General features: G+C 46.4%; 1 protein-coding gene across 1 annotated transcript in view; it reads right to left on the bottom strand.

Annotated features, from left to right (window-relative positions):
• Nucleotides 1-293: 293 nt before the first annotated feature.
• The window catches only part of LOC119965827 (regulation of nuclear pre-mRNA domain-containing protein 1B-like), a 79,010-nt gene continuing 59,015 nt past the window's right edge, over nucleotides 294-20,288 (bottom strand). Inside the window, exon 7 of the mRNA XM_038796712.1 lies at nucleotides 294-2,801. Coding sequence (XP_038652640.1) covers nucleotides 2,652-2,801 — 150 coding nt within the window. The 3' untranslated portion in view covers nucleotides 294-2,651. The remainder of the gene's footprint in view (nucleotides 2,802-20,288) is intronic.

Here is a 20,288-nt window from a genome sequence, read left to right as displayed (position 1 = left end):
ACGTTCTCCCCGTGTCTGCGTGGGTTTCCTCCGGGCGCTCCGGTTTCCTCCCATAAGTCCCGAAAGACGTGCTTGTTGGGTGATTTGGACATTCTGAATTCTACCTCTGTGTACCCGAACAGGCGCCGGAATGTGGTGACTAGGGGCTTTTCACAGTAACTTGCAGTGTTAATGCAAGCCTACTCATGACAATAAAGAATATGATCATAAACACTCGCAATTATTTCCTTTCAATGTGTGCTCGCTACAAAGGAAGCTATTCCAGAAAATCACTTAGGCCTTTAGGAAGTTTACCTTGTAAGATACTCTTTTATTTTAAAAGTTTATTCATAGAATACTATAAATAAAATCATCTGTAGTTCTACCATTCTATAAATATTATACATTGCAGAACAGTTTGAAATGTGTGGAAATGCACCAGTAGAGAAATCTTAATAAAATGTGAGAGACAAAATACTGGAAACATTGAAACCAACCGGCTAGCCCACCCCGTCAGTCACATCTACAGGTTTCTCCGCCTTGGCCAGGACAAGACATTTGAATTGTAGCAACCTTGTTTCTGGGAGCTGATCTCTCGTTCGCCAAAAAAAAAAAAATTATTTTGTCCGTTTTCGTCTCCTCTTCTGCTAGAGATTTCTTCACTCGCACATTTCTTGATTGAAAGGTAAACACACACACAGGTTGTTTATGAGTCCATCAGGGCGAGGGTCAGATTACAAAAGTCCGAAGAATTACATTTCACAACAATACCTATTATATTTTGAGAAATGCAAAAGCAGTTCAGCTTACATAAGGCGAAGGCGCAATTTTTGCAGGACCTGTAACAGATGTTCATAACACAAAGTTGCCGGATCTAGAAAGACTATATTTCCCTATTGTGCATATATATATATATACAAACATCTTGCAGATCGATCAGTAATTGTATGGGATAGTTTAGAGGGCAACAAACTACTCTGTGGGGTTACAGTGGTGACCATTATAATGTTTGCCTGAATCTCTTCTCACTATTTAAGTGGCACTTTGAGCCATTTGTAAGACGTGGCTAAATGCATCCAGAAAATAGCAGAGGGGTTTTGCAAATCTGTTATGCATTCACTTGCTACAGTGCATTTTCTACAGTGCATGTTCAAGGCCCAAGTATGCATGGAGAGATGCTCTCTCAATGTTAAGTATTTGCTCACAGAGATGCATGCGTCTTTTAGTGCTGAACTATCTTTTTAAAGTTTGAATTTCGGCATCAATATTCATGCTCAGGACTGATTTCACCCTCCACTTTTGCCCCATTTAACAGCAGCCATGGATGTACTGTGAGTAAGTACATTCCAGCTGTGAGACCCAACAAGAGATTGCGATCTGATCTGACCAGTAATACTGAAGCCTTCTCTCGCAGGTGGGAAGATAGGTTTTTGACTAATCTTCCTGGGCCAAGAAATTTACACTGAAAGTCATTTGCATTCCTGCCCAGTGTCATTACCCTTTAAGTAAACAAAACAGAAAAATCAAACTGCTAATATCACGCACATTCATGACAATGCTACTTCAGGATTCATAATATTGCATTTAAACATCACTAGACGTGCTTTTTTTTTTAAATACTTTTTTCTCACATGGTAATCACATTTTAAAAAGAAAATGCAAACAAAAGCAACTTTGAAGAATGCAACTTCATTACGTTGTTTTTTTTTTCCCAAACCACCTATTGGAAAGGAGCAAATTAAGGCTTCAGCCAATGCCCTGACTTTGCGAGCTGAAACTCTGCTTCGTGATGTTCAATAAGCGCCTGTTGTGGTGTCAATGTCCTGCTGTCGAGTAGTGTACGACTACTGCAGCCAAGCCCACCAGTTCCAACTAAATCAGGAAGCAGCATGCAGTGCAGGCTGGTCTACAATATCAAACATTAAAGAGGGTTCATTACATTGTGTCCACTCCATGGTGCATGCCTGTCACAGAGGGCCAAGTTGTTGCTCTGCATTTGATTAGCTCCCATACCGGGCTCAGATCTCAACTAGTGGTATCCAGTTGCAACTTTTTTTTGTACGTCAATTTGTTTTTATATATTTGATGGCGGTGGTCAATGGCCATTTATTGGCTGAGTGACATAATGCAAATCTAGAGCTTTACAGATGCTTGATGTGTTCTCTTGGACAGACTTGGTTGCTGCTTCTATGAAATGAGCTGCTATTGTCAGTGGTGGCTGTTTAAAACTACCAGCAACCTCCCAGCTATAATGCTTTCAACGTACCTACATGCTAACCAACCTGTCCACTCTAACAACCTGGTCCCCCTGATCCAAATCCAACACCCATTTTTCAGATGAGCAAAATACTGTAATTCATTTTTTGCAAGACACGATTCTCTGGCAGTCACTCACTCGTCGAATTAAGTTGCCACGGCGCCTTCAGGCAAATGCCCCGTCTTCTCAATGTGCAAACAGTAGATCTCTTTTTAAATACCTTTTATTTTATTCACATCTGCTAGCACCGCGACCCTGCAGACATACAAAAATATCACAACAGCAAAATGAGTTCCTGACTTTCCAAACACAAAGGGAAAAAAAACAATATGGGTGGCTCTGAAAATTGTGCACTCCTTCTTCCCTGTCCCTTTCAAAGAAAGTCTCTCTGTTTGAAGCAGAAGAATCCAACGGATCAGTCGGTGGAGAAGAGATCCCCTGCCGAGGGCAGAGGGGCCAAGCCGCCTGTCACATTGGGGAGCTGGGAAAGGTCAGGCAGGCTCTGGATGTGGGACTTGAGCTCTTTCCGCACTTGTGTCACCTTGGCCAGTTTGTGTTTGTACTCCTGCAAAACAGAGAAAGGCGCACGTGGTCACTCGGCCGTAATATCTGCATTGCGTTAAAGTCAGGCTACATTTTCTGATAATGTAAAGAGGTATTAATGAGGGGGTGGGGGGGGGGAATGAAAGATTTTCATAGTGCCTGCACATCATCAAAACATCCCACCTCCCCGTTGCCGGGAGGTACATTTTCAGAATAAAGGGTGGGATGTTTAGGACTGAGGTAACGACGAATCTCACCATCATAGCTCGGTAGGTGGAATCTCTGGAATTCTCTTTCCCAGTGGGCTGGGGAGGTTCAGGTCGTTGGGTGTGGTTCGGGTAGAGATGGATAGATTTCTACATATTAAATAACATCAAGGGACACGGGGACAATGCAGGAAAATGGTGTTGAGGTGGAAGACCGGCCATGATCTTATTGGATGGGTAGAATGGGCTGATTGGTCGACTCCTGCTCCTATTTCTCATGTTCTTGCCAGTGTAATACTCTCACTAGCTTCATTAGGTATCGCTGAGGTACCTCGGCACAAGAATGGCAATTCAGTGCCACTAGCATTGGTTCCCAGGCGATGTCTAGGGAGCCAGATCCTGCCCCAGTTCATTTGACTTCTGAAAGAACCCACGTGTATACAGAGCCGCTTACATTGTCAGGACATCCCAAGGTGTTTCTCAGCCGGTGATTACTTCTGAATTCCAGTCACAGAGCAGCTAATCTGAGCACAACAAGGTCCCTCAAGCAGCAATGAGAGACACGGTCAGTTAATCTGTTGTGGTGATCTTTGTTACGTGATGAATGCTAGTTCGGACACTGAACTGAAGAACTCCCTGGTCTTCCCCCAGTACCATGGCATCTTTTCTGTTTATCTGAACTGACAGACAATATAGCACTAAAGTGTTGCTTTACGTTATGCACTCAAATTCTGCAGTGGGGTTTAAACACAGAGCATTCTAACTCATCGACAAGCATCATACCATTGGGTAAAGCTGACATTTGAGCCTACTGGCAATGAGAAGTCCAGTCCCACTCCAACAATCCAGGCTGACACTCCAGTGCAGTATTGAGGGAGCTCTGGACTGTCAAAGGTGTCATCTTTCCAATGGGATCTTAAATGAGGCCCCGGATATACATTCTGGTAAATGTAAAAGATCCTATAGTACTATTTCAAAGAAAAGTGGGTTGGGGGGGGGGGGGGGGGGGGGGGGGGGGAATATACCAGGGCAATCTTTATCCCTCAATCAACATCACAAAACCAGATTGTCTGCTCATTATTGCATTGCTGCTTGTGGGAGCTTGCTGTGCGGAAATTGGCTGCCACATTTCCCATGTTACAACAGAGAATACGCTTCAAAAAGTGCTCCATTGGCTGGAAAGCTGGAAAGTACTTTGGGATGTCCGATGGTCATGAAAAGCTTTTGTTAGGATACCGAAAAATTTTCAATCTGTAAAATTGTGAGGTAAGGATACTTTACCCCAGGAGTGGTGACTCTGACCAATAGGTATCCTTTATAGGTATCTATACCAATAGGCATCTTTTATGTTCAAACAAACTTTTATTTAAACACACAATTAACCACATTAACATCAAATAAATAGCTTTACAATTATCAATTGAACAGTTCTTAAATAAAAAGAAAAACGTTAACTTACTATCTACACCTGCTACTAATTCCAATGAAGCAACCCAACACAGTTCAAATGCCACTTATAAATAAAGTTAACACAACAGGTTTGCTTGCAGTCTTCTGTGTGGATACTTTTAGAGGGTGAATCTCTGAAAAGCAGATCCAGTACACTTCTGACTTGTCAGACTCAAATCCTATGGCTAACCGCCCAACCTAACAATATTTGGAAAATATGCTGTTAAACGTAAAATCCTATACCAGACTGCAAAACAACAGACGCACCTGGCTCCTCCACCAATTAAGAGGTTAAAAACAGGAAAAAGGACTTTGGTTTTTCTATGCCACTAACTATTAACCCAAAGTATATTATGATATTTACTCATTTGTATCCAACTGAGTTCCATGACCTGCTTATCTAGGGTTAAAAGCCACTTCCTTATAAATTATCTACACTGCCGGGAATCTCCAGCAATCAAAACAAGATTCCATTAGCTCTTTATCCGTAACCAAGGAAGTGGTTGGAATCAATCATTACCTCACCTTTAATGATTCTTTGATTACAGCTTTAGCAGACATACTGCCTGTATGTATATTAAACCAGGGTTTTTAATAACATTACGTCCACAAATATGAAATATAACATATAACAATTTCTACATTCATCACATCGCAAAGCACTTCGCAGCCAATCAGTGTCTTTTGAGGTGTTGCGGTAGATTTTAAGATAGAAATTGTTGTATGTGGCATTATCATACAAATGATTAGGTTTGCTTTTCGACAGGAATGCTAAGAAAAAATGTACTTGTATTGAATAAAGGAAGAAATATCTTGTGTGCATGTTATCACCCCACTGAAACAAGACATTCTTCACCCTTTCCAAACAAAACAGTAGGCTTTCATTTTCACAGCAACTCATTAAAGGAATTAATGAGAATGACAAGAGCACGAATCAGAATAATGAGGTTTGAGAAACACAAGTTTCAATCAAGACAACTTGTTAACTGTTCCAATTCCGTTAGAAGACTCCAGTGAATAGAACCTTGTGCCTTCCTATATATTTTACTCCAGTACAAATTAAAAGTGATGTCCATTACATTCTAATCTGAGGTGTCACACTTTCAGATCAGTGCATTCAGGCTAAAGCTTGCAGTCCGTTTTACTTGCACATACAATATATAAGATTCATGAAACTAAAGTGGAATCTTATCTCCTTCTGTCCAGTGGAAGCTAAGCAGATAGGTGCTCAAATGCAAGCAGCATGGGTCATTTTAACTCCGCAGTTTTCTTGAATGGTTAAGGGACTCTCCTGACGGTTAAGGTTACATATATAGTGTCGGACTCAAAGCTTTTTTAATAGTTTTCTGGATGGACCACAGACACTCCGCTCAGTAATGTCTGGCAGGTGAGTGGAGGTACCTGGGGGAGGTGGTGGAGCAGGACTGCTTCTCAGTCCCCCCCCAAGGATATGTTGGGTCTCTGCAGCCCTTCTGCATTGAGAAAACCCTCTGGAAATGTCCCCCTCGCCATCATCTCATTACGGCTTAACTAAGTGGCAACCGGCCAACATCTGGACTGCCTGATACTTGCCAGTTAAAACCTGGCGATCTACCTCTGAATGCCCATTTCCCAAAGCCCAGCTGTTCAAATGGACTTAGCCTTTCACAGGCTCACCTGGGCAGCCAGACCAACCACCTGAGAGTTCAAACTCCCCCGTAAAAGCGCGGAAAACATTTTGGATAGATTTTATAAATGGGCAGTTAAAACATGCTCATTAAAGTGCTTTTCCTGCGCAGTTCAACAATTTGAAAGATTTTTGAATGAAAGACGTGTTTCACAGATGTATTTGAGTGACACAATTCATATTTCAACCAATAAGAGTCACGACGATTCAGTACTGAGCGATACTGAATATACTGAGAGAAGCATTTAGACTTTAATTCAGGCCAATTCAGACCAATTAAGAGGTTAAAAACAGGAAAAAGAACTTTGGTTTTTCTATGCCACTAACTATTAACCCAAAGTATATTAAGCATCTCACCATCTCAACTGGCGTGTTAATTCTGGTCCCTTATACTGTTAGATTTATCAATACGCCCAGCCAGTTTATTAAAGTAATTAAAATTTGTTGCTATGCAGAAATAGTCACACTCTCAAAAATCAGAGAGACAGAATATTGGTCTGAAATATATAAATTTTAAAAGGGGTATTAAGGATAAGATTCACTGTTTAATATTCTTCCGCAGTGCTGTCGTGCTAATAATTAATCCTAGCCATTACATTGTATAAGTAAACCAAAAAGTTAGTCTTAAAATTAAAAGTTTAATGTCCAACCATGCATGCAGAAATGGCAGATGAAAGAAATGGGGGCGGGGGTGACATTGGACCCCGTTGCATTCATTTTCTGATGGAGAGCTAAGTCACAAAAGTCCAAGTTTTAAAATGACATCCTGCAAACTGCATTGAAAATGTATCCAATGCTGGTTGATTCAGGAGTGGTAGGGCCTGTAATCAGCCTACATTAGATACTTGCATATTCAATGACCCGAATAATATGTCGAATTTAGGTTCCTTTTCCCAACTTGGTCAACGTGACGTAGAGAAGCTCTAACTGATTCTCAGAGTCCCACAGTGGGCGCTCCTTAAAAGGGACCAACGGAAGCCTTTGAAGAACAAGGTACATTCCATGCATGCCTTAACGTCCAGCTAGGGGGAGCTGGAGTGCTTCTCCTGTCTCTGCAGCAGTGCTGTGGAACGCTAGCTGCTATCCCCTGCTTACAATCCTCCCGGGATGTCTTCTCCTTCGGGACCTATTCAACGGCCATTGACGGGCCCACAGAAATCTTCCAAGAAAACATACGTTTTCCCGCCCAGCACGTAGCAGTCTGGCCTTTTGTAGCCTGGGACAACTAGGCCAAGCATGGAGTTCCCAAATCTGCTGGAGGTATTCCTGGAGGGTTGCTCTCTGAAACTTTGCCCCTCACACCTTAAGTCTATATCCCCTAGTAATTTGACTTTTCCACCCTGGGAAAAAGCTTCTGATTATCCACTCTGTCCATGCCCCTCATAATTTTGTTGACTCCTATCAGGTCGCCCCCCCCCCCCCCCCCCCCCCCCCCCCCCCCAACTTCTGTCATTCCAGTGAGAACAAACCAAGTTTATCCAACCTCTCCTCATAGCTAATGTCCACCATACCAGGAAACATCTTGGTAAACCTCTTCTGTACCCTCTCCAAAGCCCCTACATCCTTCTGGTGGTGTGGAGACCAGAATTGAAGACTATATTCCAAGTGTGGCCTAACTAAGGTTTGATACAGCTGCAGCATGACTCAATGCCCAACCGATGACGACAAGCATGCCATGTGCCTTCTTGACTACCTTCTCCACCTGCATTGCCATTTTCAGTGACCTGTGGACCTATAAACAAAGATCCCTCTGTCTGTCAATATTCTTAAAGGTTCTGTGTATTTCCCACCTGCATTACACCTTCCAAAATGCATTACCTCACATTTGTCCGGATTAAACTCCATCTGCCATCTCTCTGCCCAAGTCTCCAAACAATCTAAATCCTGCTGTATCCTCTGACGGTCCTCATCGCCATCTGCAATTCCATCAATCTCTGTGTCATCCGCAAACTTACTAATTTGACCAGTTACATTTTCCTCCAAATCATTTATACATACTGCAACAGCAAAGGTCCCAGCACTGATCCCTGAGGAACACCACTAGTCACAATTCTTAAATCATAAAAGCACCCTTCCATTGCTACTCTTTGCCTTCTATGACTGAACCGGTTCTATATCCATCTTGCCAGCTCACCTCTGATCCCATTTGTCTTCACCTTCCATACCGGATGCCATGAGAACCTTGCCAAATGCCTTACTGAAATCCATGTAGACACCATCCACTGCCCTACCTTCATCAATCATCTTTGTTACTGCCTCGAAAAACTCATCAAGTTAGTGAGACACAATCTCCCCTTCAGAAAACCATGTTGCCTTTCGCTAATACATCCATTTGCTTCCAAATGGGAGTAGATCCTCTCCAGAAGAATCCTCTCTAATAATTTCCCTACAGCTGACGTCAGGCTCACTGGCCTGTAATTTCCTGGATTATCCTTGCTACCCTTCTTAATCAAAGGAACAACATTGGCTATTCTCCAGTCCTCTGGGGCCTCACCTGTAGCCAATGAGGATACAAAGATTTATGTCAAGGCCCCAGCAATTACCTCCCTTGCCCCTCTCAATATCCTGGGGTACATCCCATCAGACCCTTAATGTTTTTCAAGGCAGCCAGCACCTCATCCTTTTTGATCGCAATGTGACCCAGACTATCTACACACACATTTCCAAAGTATTTGCTGGGCTCAGACTCAATGTGTAAAAGAGAGTTTTCACAGAATGGTAAAGATTTCAGCGCAGGAAGAGGCCGGTGGTCGAGCACTTTCTCCTGTCAGCCAACTTTCTCCAAATCCTTTTTATTTTTCCCCTTTTCAAACACATATCCCATTCGCTTTTAAATGATGTTACAGTCTCCGCCTCCATAGCTGCTTTAGGCTGTTGGTCTTCTTGCTTTAACAGTCATCAGTGCAAAACCATTTCTTCGCCCTTCCTCCTTCTAGTTAGAGTTATTGTTCTGTGCCCTCTTCTTCCCCATTTATCCACCACTGGAAAGAAAACTGCACTGAGATCCCCTGGTTTCACTCACTCCTTTAGTGACTACTCCTCTCCCAGTGACACACCACTCACCACGCTTCTGTCGATGTTCCTGGCTCTGTAGGAAAGGCTGCCATACACAATGCACACCATTTCATTGTATTCCTCACTCTTCCCTGATTTCCTTTTGACTTCCATTGCCCAGTCTGTCTCTCAACCCAAGATCCCATATCCCCACCCTCAGATTCTCCCTCTCCTCACCTGAGCCCCAACCTCCTGATGCACAGACAATTCCCTTGCTCTCCCATATCTGAGCCTAAACCCCTAAATCCCTAATTTCCAATGCCCTTACCTCCCTCACGCCCCATCCATGATTCCATTCCAGGCTCTCCAAGCTTCCATCCCTAGGCCTCAATTTCCGGTATTGCTCTCTTTCCAAGCCCTAATTCCCAGTAGTTGTCTCCCATCTGATGACCCCACTTCCCTCTCTCCCCAGATACCCATTCTTACTCTCTGCCAAAACCCTTATCCCACTCTCTCTCTCTTCCTTGAGACCCCACGTCCAAGTCTGTCTCCTCAACCCTCAGTCTTCCTCTTCTCCTTGTCTTCAGCGGTGACCCTCCTTCTTCAGTTTCCACCTGAATCCTCATCCCACTTCCATTCTGTTTCTCTTTTGAATCCTCATCTCCAACCCAAATTCCTAATCTTCCTAAACTTACCAACTCGAAGCACATTCCCAGTCTCCCTCCTCCCCAAGCCTGCATCCCAATCCTCATTTCCATTTCCCCATCTTCCCTGGGCACTATTAATCTTCATCTTCTCAGAGGCTCCAGTCCCTCAAACTGCCACTGAGCCCATTTCCAGTTTCGTGTTCTCCGCCAGCTTCCATCACTAAGTCTTCTCTTTCCTCCAATGCCCCATCTCCTGACTCCTGTCCTGTCTCCATTTTATGACCCCAGTCTGCTGTCCCCCTTTCCTCCTGCCCTGTGCTCCAGTCCCCTGTGTCTCCAGACCCTGTTCAGCCAGTCGTGCACTTTTTTCTCTCTCTTTCCCCTCCCCAGGCTCCCGGTTGTTATTCCAGCAGCCAGTCCAGTTTATGATCAGCGCTAAGATTGAGCAGGTCTCTGTGCTGACATGGTGGTGATGCGGCGAAGGCGCGGAGGTTTCTCTGCAGCAGAGGCCCGTGATGTCATTGAGCAGGGGCCACTGCTGCATTGGGAAATCTAAGGACTGAAGTTCTCCCTGGGTTAGCTTCAGCGACCAGTAAATCTGTCCCATTTCAGCAGAATCTTGTAGGTTTGGCAAACCCGACCTAGCCTGCATAATATACGGCATGCCTATTAGTGTGTGAAAATGGGAAATGAGCTCTCGAAATGAGCAACTAACCCAATTTACATACTGAAATCTCCTCCAGCCTGTTTTAGGTGGGGGAGCTAAATTGAACAGTTGCTGGAATGGGACACAGGAAAATGTGATGAACCCATATTTATTCAGTTTGCATACTTTGTGCTACCTGCTAAGTATAATGATTATAATGTGCAGCCCAGTGCTGGACATGCTTTTCAGTGGCTGCTCACCCCAACAAGGCGCCCCCAAGTGCGAGCAAGACCACCACCACTCAAAGCTGGCCTGCAATACTTAAAGCCGGACTGCACCCTCGTAAAAGTCAAATGCTGTTCAGCTGTAGCTTGGGCTGGAACTGCTTAACGAAGAGTTGAATCAACAAGAACATATAGAAATGGTATAGCGAGGGTACAAAGATTCAGAGATGGCTGGATGCCTTGATGTAGGAGATGCACAGGAGGAAAGAAGATGCAACAAGGGCAGCTCACTGGCACAGTGGTAATGCGGCACAGTGGTTAGCATTGCAGCCTCACAACTCCAGGGACCCGGGTTCACTTCCAACCTCGGGTGACTGTCTGTGTGGAGTTTGCACGTTCTCCCCATGTCTGCGTGGGTTTCCTCCGGATGCTCCGGTTTCCTCCCAAAGTCCAAAGACGTGCAGGTTAGGTGGGTTGGCCTTGCTAATTTGCCCCTTAAGTGTCCAAAGGTTAGGTAGGATTACAGGGTTATGGGGATAGGATGGGGGAATGGGCCTAGGTTGGGTGCTCTTTCAGAGCGTAGGTGCGGGCTCAATGGCCCACATGGCTTCTTTCTGCACTGTACAGATTGTATGAATTGGAGCCCCTCCAAACAAGTACTAGGAAGGTAGTGGGAGCAGCTATCTTTTGTAAGTCAGTGTCAGCAGCCTAACCCCTAGAACCTGGTCGCAGTGCAAAAAGAGGTTTAATGGCCTTCCACGAGTGGTCAAAGTCAATGAATGCATCTACAAATGCTCTACCCTACCAACTGCATCACTAGCCTCACACACTGCTCCATTCACCACAGCCCCTCCACTTGTCTATCAACGTTCTCTATGAAGCACAACATACAAATTAACTTCATCGGCTGCCCTCACTTTCATACACTTAGCAATGATGCAAGCAGCGCAAACACATCTCACTACCAGCTATTCAGCTGTGGTGGGCACACCATCCAGCCACGTTGCACCACACTCACTAACACACCTCCCTCTCTCTTGTAGGTCACAGTGGATTATAGTAGGCGGTAGCGACAGCTAACCGGTGGGGAGCCAGAGCTGGTGCGGCAAATCAGTGGAACAGCCATCTCTGAAACAACTGAGAAAGACGGTATGTTCCTGCTTTATTCAACTTGTCACAGTCCGTTCTGATTGAAAGCTGCCGACAGTGTAACCGGGCACTTTTTGCTTGCCTTCCATCACTGCAACACTGGTCTTGAGAGTGTGAAGGTATAAAGGTTCAAGAACTTTTACCTTGAACCCTGACCCGGCTGTCCTTTCTCAGGATGACAGCATTCATGCTCCTACCCCAGCCGCGAGTGCCCTTGCTGTTGATTGTCTGTCAGCCAGTCCAAACGGCCATCCACATTGAGTGGGTGCGTTCCAAAACTAGGCCGAGGCCCAGAGTTGCTGAAGAGCCTCCAACAAGGCCATCTGCACGTATGAAAGTCAGCAGCATTCTACCAACTCTGTTGTAGTCACTGGGGTACTACTGCTTAGGAGACGTGGACAAACAAATGCCCCTACAAGTCAGGCGCTAAGGGAATGCACAAGGAGGATTAGTTCAATTTTGAATGGATTATTGAATAAAGTTGACATGAAACGGTTGTTTTTTTGGTGGTTTTAGTTTCAGGAATCTATCTAAGAGAATGGTGTATTGATCTGGTACGGTGTGATGATAAAGCATATCCTGATGGAAGCCATGCTCCGGTGCCTCAACAGTGGTATGAATGTGTTCCAGACAGCAGGCTGGCATGGACATGCATATTGTACAGTAAGCTCCTTTGGCATATCATTGACATGTCCAATCTGGCAATTTATTTTTTTAAATATAAATTTAGAGTACCCAATTCATTTTCTTCAATTAAGGGGCACGTTAGCGTGGCCAATCCACCCATCCTGCACATCTTTGGGTTGTGGGGGCAAAACCCACGCAGACACGGGGAGAATGTGCAAACTCCACACGGACAGTGACCCAGAGCCGGGATCGTACCTGGGACCTCGGCGCCGTGAGGCTGCAGTGTTACTCACTGTGTCACCGTGCTGCCCCTAAATCTGGCAATTTCCAGGCTCCCCACAACGCTCCACCTCTGAATTTCTGATGGTGAGGTTCACTTGTGGTATTTTAAATCGGGAAACAGGCACCATGGTTGCTGAGAGGCAGAGAGGGGGCACGCAAAGTGGCCAACGTCGCTATAATATGCTGACTGGAGTCTTCTGCCAGGGCCTGTGGGTAGCAGGGGGTGGGGGGGGGGGGGGGGGTCGGTCAGGAGATGGACCTTGGGGTCAGGGTGGACAGACATGGACTGCCATTGCTGCAGCTGCTGACTGCCCACTGTGAACTTAGAGCCACAAGTCAAATGGGTGCCTCCCCAGGCCACCCCCGAGGTACCCTCTGGCTCCAGCCGAGCCATCAACAGAAGGGGTGTGTTCCAGTGTAACCAGTGCCATCTTCTTGGCTGGGATGAGGGAGTGGAGTGTCGATATGCAGCTCCTCCTTGTCACACTCTCGAGTGCCAATCCTGACCCCGGCGAATTACACGCCAGCGCTCGTTGGAATTCCACTAGTTCCACGTGCTGCTGTGCTAGCCCATTAGGATTTCCTGAATTGCTCCGGGACCCGGCGCTGCTTTCGGGGCCGTAGAACGCACGGGTTTCAGTCCCGGCGTCAGCACTTAGTCTCTGAAACGGAGAATCCGAACGGTTGATTCTTGCCAAGACTTTGTTACTTAAGGATGCATTTCTAGCCCCACGTTTACCTTAAAAAAATCCTGATATGTCAATAAAATATTGAAACTAGATTTTGAATTGTACTATTGGGAGGATTACCAATTTAGCCTCTGCGTCTCATTGAAAGAGTGTTACAGATTTAATTTTAAGCAGCCTCAATCGTGCCGTGCTATCCAGATTTTGAGTCCTCAAACCCAGTTGCTTTGAGAAAACAAATGCATGTGGACATTTATTCTTGATTAATAAGGGGATCAGGGGTTATGGGGAGAAAGCAGGAGAATGGGGATGAGAAAAATATCAGCCATGATTGAATGGCGGAGCAGACTCGATGGGCCGAGTGACCTAATTCTGCTCATATGTCTTATGGTCTTTATCTGTCGATGTTCATTTGAGCTCCTGAGGGGAGGCTGGTCCTTTTTATTATTTTGGTATGTTAAAAAAATACAGCAAAATGTTTCATAGGTTGTCACGGAGTTGCGAAAATACTAGAAGGCAATTTTAAATAAAAATATTCTTCCTCTGGCTGTCGGGTATGAGCAAGCAAGGGTCATTTGAAGTATTAGTTTAGCTAGTCATTTATTTTTATTGGTAATTGTATGGTCAAGGTATTGTTGCTTTGTGTGTGACTGTAATGTTTAGTGTCTGTAAATATCTGGTCACCCTCATGTCAGGGTGATCAGGTAACTCAGTGAGTGGAACTCAGTGAGTGGGTCACAAGTGGGCGGAACGGTGGTTTCCTCACAGCAGCAGGGACCCGGGTTCGATTCCAGCTTTGGGTCACTGTCTGTGTGGCGTTTGCACATTCTCCCCGTGTCTGCGTGGGTTTCCTCCGGGTGCTCCAGTTTCCTCCCACAATCCCAAGACGTGCCGGTTAGGTGGACTGGCCATGCTAAATTGCCACTTCGTGTCCAAAGGTGTGTAGGTTAGGTGGGGTTTTGGGGATAGGGTGGGGAAGTGGGTGTAGGTAGAGAGCTCTTTCAGAGGGTCAGTGCAGACTCGATGGGCTGAATGGCCTCCTTCTGCACTGTAGGGATTCTGTGGATTGTCTTCTCTGGACAAGCGGATTATTGTGATCTTAATTTTGTTTGTTAGAATAATATGTTGTGTGGTACTTTTAAGACTTATCTAGATAGACACATGACCAGAGGGGGCATAGAAGGATACAGGCCTAGATAGAAATCATGATCGGCACAGGCTTGGAGGGCCGAAGGGCCTGTTCCTGTGCTGTACTCTTCTTTCTCACTGAAGAATTCAAAATGATAAAACAATGGGACAGGGTTGACAGAAGCAGATTGTTTCTCGTACTGCAAGGAGCCTGCTACACAGGACAAAGAGTGAAGCAAATCTCTTTATGCAGAGCATTGCGAAGCTGTGGAATTCAGTTGCAGGATTAATGGTTAGAAAAAATGAGAAAATACGTCAACATTCAGGATCACATTGAACAGACGGGAGAAAAAAAACAGGATAAAGAAACATAGCAACAGGGTACAGCAAAATGATTTGCTCATTAGCGACATCTGGCTAATTGGATGGCAAAGGTATGAACTGGATGGGCAGAAGGGCCTGTTCGGAATCCCATTTGTGTTTTCTACTCAATTCCAGATGTTATTTTTTTAAAGCTTTGCTATTATAATCGGGACAGGGATAAAGTGGCAGGTTGTCAAAGGGGAGGCACTATTATACCTTATTAGTGATTAACAGTGGAGCCGATACAAGGGGTTTGTAAACATTCCTCAAAGTGGCAGTGGCAGTAATTAAACATGCCACCAGGTCAAACTTCTCCACAATAAAACTGAATGGACGGCTTAAGTTTGAGAAATTCACACGAGTTACAATCACCTCACAAGTGGAGGTGCTTCATCAAGTCACATCTTCATGGAATCTGAGCAAATTTCACAATCTTTGCACATCAGAAAAGGCACATCTCTCTGCTACAGCAAATACTTAATGACAAGTAGCTCAAAGTTGTTCAGAAAGACTGATATTTCAATATTTTTATTTCTCCTCTTCGTCAAGAAAGCTGCTATTTTGGATTCTTGTCTCTAGAAATGTTGTTCCCATATAACAAATCAGACACGTGGTGGATTTTGCAGGGCAAGCCAACATTCTAGCTGGATTCCTCCAAAAGCACCAGCCTTTTGTAATATTTTTGCCGTTTCCTTCAGTCTTGCACAATCATCACTTTTGCCATTTCGTTTTTATCTGCCCTCCATCCCATGCCATAACTTTCCCTTTTGTTCTTGCCCACCCTCGTGCTATTTGTTTTAAAAATAAGAGGCTTCCCCACCCCTTTGGTGGCTGAAGGACTCCAGCGTTAGCATAATTGGGAAGACGCTCGAGAACAGCATTGTCCAATATGTTAACCACAGGACACAACTGGCAAATCGGGAATATGGGGCTATGGGGCGGAAGTCTCCGAAAAAATGACTAAGTGCCATTTTAGGCAGAAGATCTGTATGAATCGATTCCACATTTAAATCATTCGTTTGGAAGGGGGGAGTGATTTGCCCCAGCACTGAGAGGGGCAGGGCCTAAACACACCAGAGGCCTGGCTTCACAGAGATCGGGGCATCCCGATGTCAAAGAGACAGGTCTGTGTGCTCCCCCCCCCCCCCCCCCCCCCCCCCACCCAATTCACCGGCAGCGGGGCTTCATGTGCCCCACCATCCTCAAACCCCACCCCCAAGGATTGCTGGCATCGAGGTCCTCCCAAATGGACTCCCTTCAGAACCGCAACCCCACCTCACATCCAGGTGAGCGACACCCTATTATGGAATCACCAAATGCCCCACCCTTCATAACCCCTCACACCACACCCCCATTCAAGCCCTGCCCCCTTGGCATTGTCTGCCTGTCACCTTGGCAGTGCCAACCTAGCAGTGCCAGGTTAGAACTGCCAGGGTGCCTGCCATCTCTTCCGAGCCCCCCACCACCCCGCGTGCTCACCCTGTCTGGTCTCCGGTGGTGGAGAGCAGTAGTGATTCCCGCCAGCCTCACACTGCACCGGCAGGCGGGAGAATACCAGGAGCCGGGAGAATCCGGCCTGAAGCTGACCCAGCATATTTAAATGGTGATTTAAATACGCTAATCCGGTTCACGCCCAGCCAGATGTGGGCCAGGACCATCATGTACTGATCTGCGCCCAGCGTGAACCCTATCCCCTTAACCCAGTAACATCACCTAATCTTTTGGACACGAAGGGCAATTTAGCATGGCCAATCCACCTAACCAGAACATCTTTGGACTGTGGGAGGAAACCGGGAGCATCCGGAGGAAATCCACGCAGACACGGGGAGAACATGCAGACTCTGCACAGACAGTGACCCAGCGGGAAATCGAACCTGGGACCCTGGCACTGTGAAGCAACAGTGCTAACCATTGTGCTACCGTGCCGCTATGGTGGGATTTGAATCAATGTCCCTGAAGCATTAGTCTGGACGTCTGGATTACGAGTCCAGGGACTTTACCACTACACCACCATCTCCTCTCACATACATACCGCTGCTCCAAGTCTCCCAACCACAGACCTGTCTCTCTTGCAGGACAATGTGATCCATAACAGGGAGCAGCAGCGAGAAATCAGCAAGGGTCAATGCTTTGCCTTTATTGGAGCAGCTGCCAGTGAGATTGCAGCAAGCAGCGTTACTGAAGCCATTAAGGATGACAATATATTCCTGCCTCACATCTTCTCAAATTCCACTTCACTCTCATCCCACAATCTGGCATGAAGTATATACACGTCAGCTGGTCCCAATCATACACCTCTTGCATTCCCTCCTCCCCACATTCCAACCCTGCCCTTGGGCACTTATGCTTTCAGGTACCCGAGGACTGCCAGCCAGCCAGGCAGTGGTGCTGAAGATGAAGGCTTGGATGAATTGGAGGCCGAGAAAGAAGCACCATCACTTGGTATGCCAATCGCAGTCACCATACTAGCACTGCACCTATCCTACGGGCGGGTATAGTGGTGGGATCAGCGTCTGGTGAATCACTGGGCACGAGTGGGCTGAAGCTGGGCCAAGAAGTAAAGGACAGCCTGTGTGCTGGCTCACCGGAGGGCAAGGTCATAGGTAACGTCTGCTGCAAAGGACTCAGGTGAGGATTTTGTTGAGGTAGTGTGAGGCTAAAGGCTGATGGGCATACACAGAGAGATGTTTGGTGCATTGGCATACCGACCAAAGAGCCTGTTGCCACTGTCAAGGAGCAAGGAGGGGTCAAGCAAAGGTTGGAGTCGACCCGCTCCAGTGTGGAAGCAGTGACCTACCCCATGAGAACACGTGTGAACACAGGCCTGACGCAGCATCTGATGACCGACGTCTTGGCTTCCGTTCCAACATGGGCAGAAGCAACGCGACATCGGAGTACTGCAGTGGAAACTCAGACTGAAGGCATGGAATCTCTGCTTGTTACCATGCAAGCCCAGCTTGGTGCCATGGCAACTCAGAGTGCCACCATGGCAACAGATATCAGGGCTCAAAAGGGCTCAGCAATGCAGCAACCTTTACTCCGGCAGATTATAGCAATTCTAGGGCAGTCGCCCAGTGGAATGACAGTGGCTTTGTGGTGCACCAATCTGCTGTCCCCTGTCAGCCTGGACTGTGTCATGCCAAGGTGGCAGAGTTCATAGCCAGGTCTTCATCCTAGAGCTACTGACAGGAATCTTGCACGGCCAAAAGAGGTTTCTGACGCTGAAAGTCAGCAGCCTATCACCAGTCACGCTGTGATGCAGCCAGTGGGATAGTACCTTGTCGGCCAAAGGAAGGCACCTGCAAAACAAGCACTAAAAGGCACAAGGGCAAATAGCTGAATATTGTATGGATTGTTGGATCAGGTTGGTGCGGAGTGCTTGTTTTATCGAGGATGGTGTGATTGTAAGAGTGGGAAGCATCCAGCAACAAGGATCTATGTATTTACTCAGGTGAACCTCAGTCTGATGAGACTTTCACAGACAGCCTTTCCAGTCTGCAGATGTGCCGGCTGTCTCTATCTCTCCCTCGGGTAGTTGCCAAATCCCGGTAAAGGCAGCACACTGATGATGGCCAGGCTACGGTGGATGCAACATGAATCAGGATCTGGTGCGTGTTGGGTGGCTCTCCCTAAGCAGATCAGACAGCAGAATCATTGATTCAGGAGACTGACGGCCTGCTCCATTATGTTCCGAGTTGCAGCATGGCTCTCACTGGAGGAACACTGGCCACATGTGGTCTGGCTACATAGAGGAGTCATTGGCCATGCATACAGTGCATCCCTGTCCCTGAGCAGCCACCCTCTGGTTCAAAGTGGTAGCTCAAAGATTGCTGGAACTGTGGACTGGCGCAGGATGAAAGCATTGTGACTGCTGCCAGGGTAGTGGGCATTCAACATGATATTCAGGTGTGGTCACATACTAACTCCACATTGAGTGAATGGAACCGCTTGTGGTTTTGTTATCTCCCCTTTAAGATGTGATTCCCAAAAGGCCACATGTCTGTTCCTCCTGCTTCTCTCTGTTCAAACAGCAGACACTGAAGCCTCTGCTCTGATCAACCTCTCAGATGCAGCGATAGACAACAAACTGCGATATACATTGACGATCTCAACTGGTCTGGCCTGGAAGGATCTGCTTACATTGAAACTGAGGGTGGCGGCACGGTAGCACAGTGGATAGCACTGTGGCTTCACAGCGCCAGGGTCCCAGGTTCGATTCCCGGCTTGGGTCACTGTCTGTGTAGAATCTGCACGTTCTCCCCGTCGCTGTGTGGGTTTCCTCCGGGTGCTCCGGTTTCCTCCCACAGTCCAGAAACATGCTTGTTAGGTGAATTGGACGTTTTGAATTCTCCCTCTGTGTACCCGAACAGGCGTCAGAGTGTGGCGACTAGGGGCTTTTCACAGTAACTTAATTGCAGTGTTAATGTAAGCTTACTTGTGACACTAATAAAGATTATTATTATTACTATGGTCATCTTGACGACTGCAGGCAGCGCCATTTTCACCTTGCTCCGAGATTCAAGTTCACTGAGAGAGGTGGCAGAGTTCTGCAACCATCTTCTGGTCGAAGAACAGTTGTTAAGACACATTGCGTCGGACTGAGGTGCATTTACCCGTGCTCTCTGAACAGCATAGCTGGGTAAGGTCGCTTACTGACAGCCCTTCTCCTCTTTCTCCCTCTGCCAGCAACTTGCCTTTTCTGCTGCCACTGCTCCATCCTCTAATGCTGCAGTCCAAGTGGAGCTGCAACTATAGCTCCCATGACTGGGAGAAAGCAGCATACTCCAGAGTACCCAACTCTTTCCAAAGGTCCAGCACCACCCCATTCTGGTTCAAAGGAACTTCTGTCAACTTCCCCAACAACAATACTCCCACAAACGCTGCAGCAGCGTGTAGATAGTCAAAAGCACAACACCTGCACAAGTTGAATGGTGACGCTTTTCAATAATGCTGGTGGTCACTAATGCGTGTTGTAGAGAGGGCATGGACAGGAATAGGCCTATCGACATATTCACAGTGAATAACGTGACGACCAGTCTGCTCCGAATGCCTCCAAGACACACACAGGACAATCAGCATGGGCCGATATGCATTTCACTGATGCCAAAACACCCAAGTGTTGCTTCAAACCAGGCCTAAGATGTGCTGCTTCCCGGAAAGGACAACTCCCAACCAGGCAACGTGACACATTATCAAACTCCCGAGACAAAAGCAAGCAGGGTTGATTGGCGTAGCAGCTCCGTTGTTCGCTAACAGTATTCGCATCAGCCCGCACTTTATTCCCCCGATAGCTGAAATTCAGGGAGTAGCTCATGTCTACCCGAGCAGCCTGCGTAGTGGATGGATTTGGAATTTCCTTGTTGCAGGTGTAGGAGCCGCTGTTTTAGGGGGCTGAGAAGGTTGCGCAGTGAAAATGATCAAATCACAAGAATGCCAATTAGC

This window comes from Scyliorhinus canicula, chromosome 5 (genome assembly GCF_902713615.1).
Source record: "Scyliorhinus canicula chromosome 5, sScyCan1.1, whole genome shotgun sequence".
Taxonomy (NCBI): Eukaryota; Metazoa; Chordata; class Chondrichthyes; order Carcharhiniformes; family Scyliorhinidae; genus Scyliorhinus; species Scyliorhinus canicula.
The sequence above is the reverse complement of the archived record's forward strand: the minus strand, read 5'-3'. Positions and strand labels throughout refer to the sequence as shown.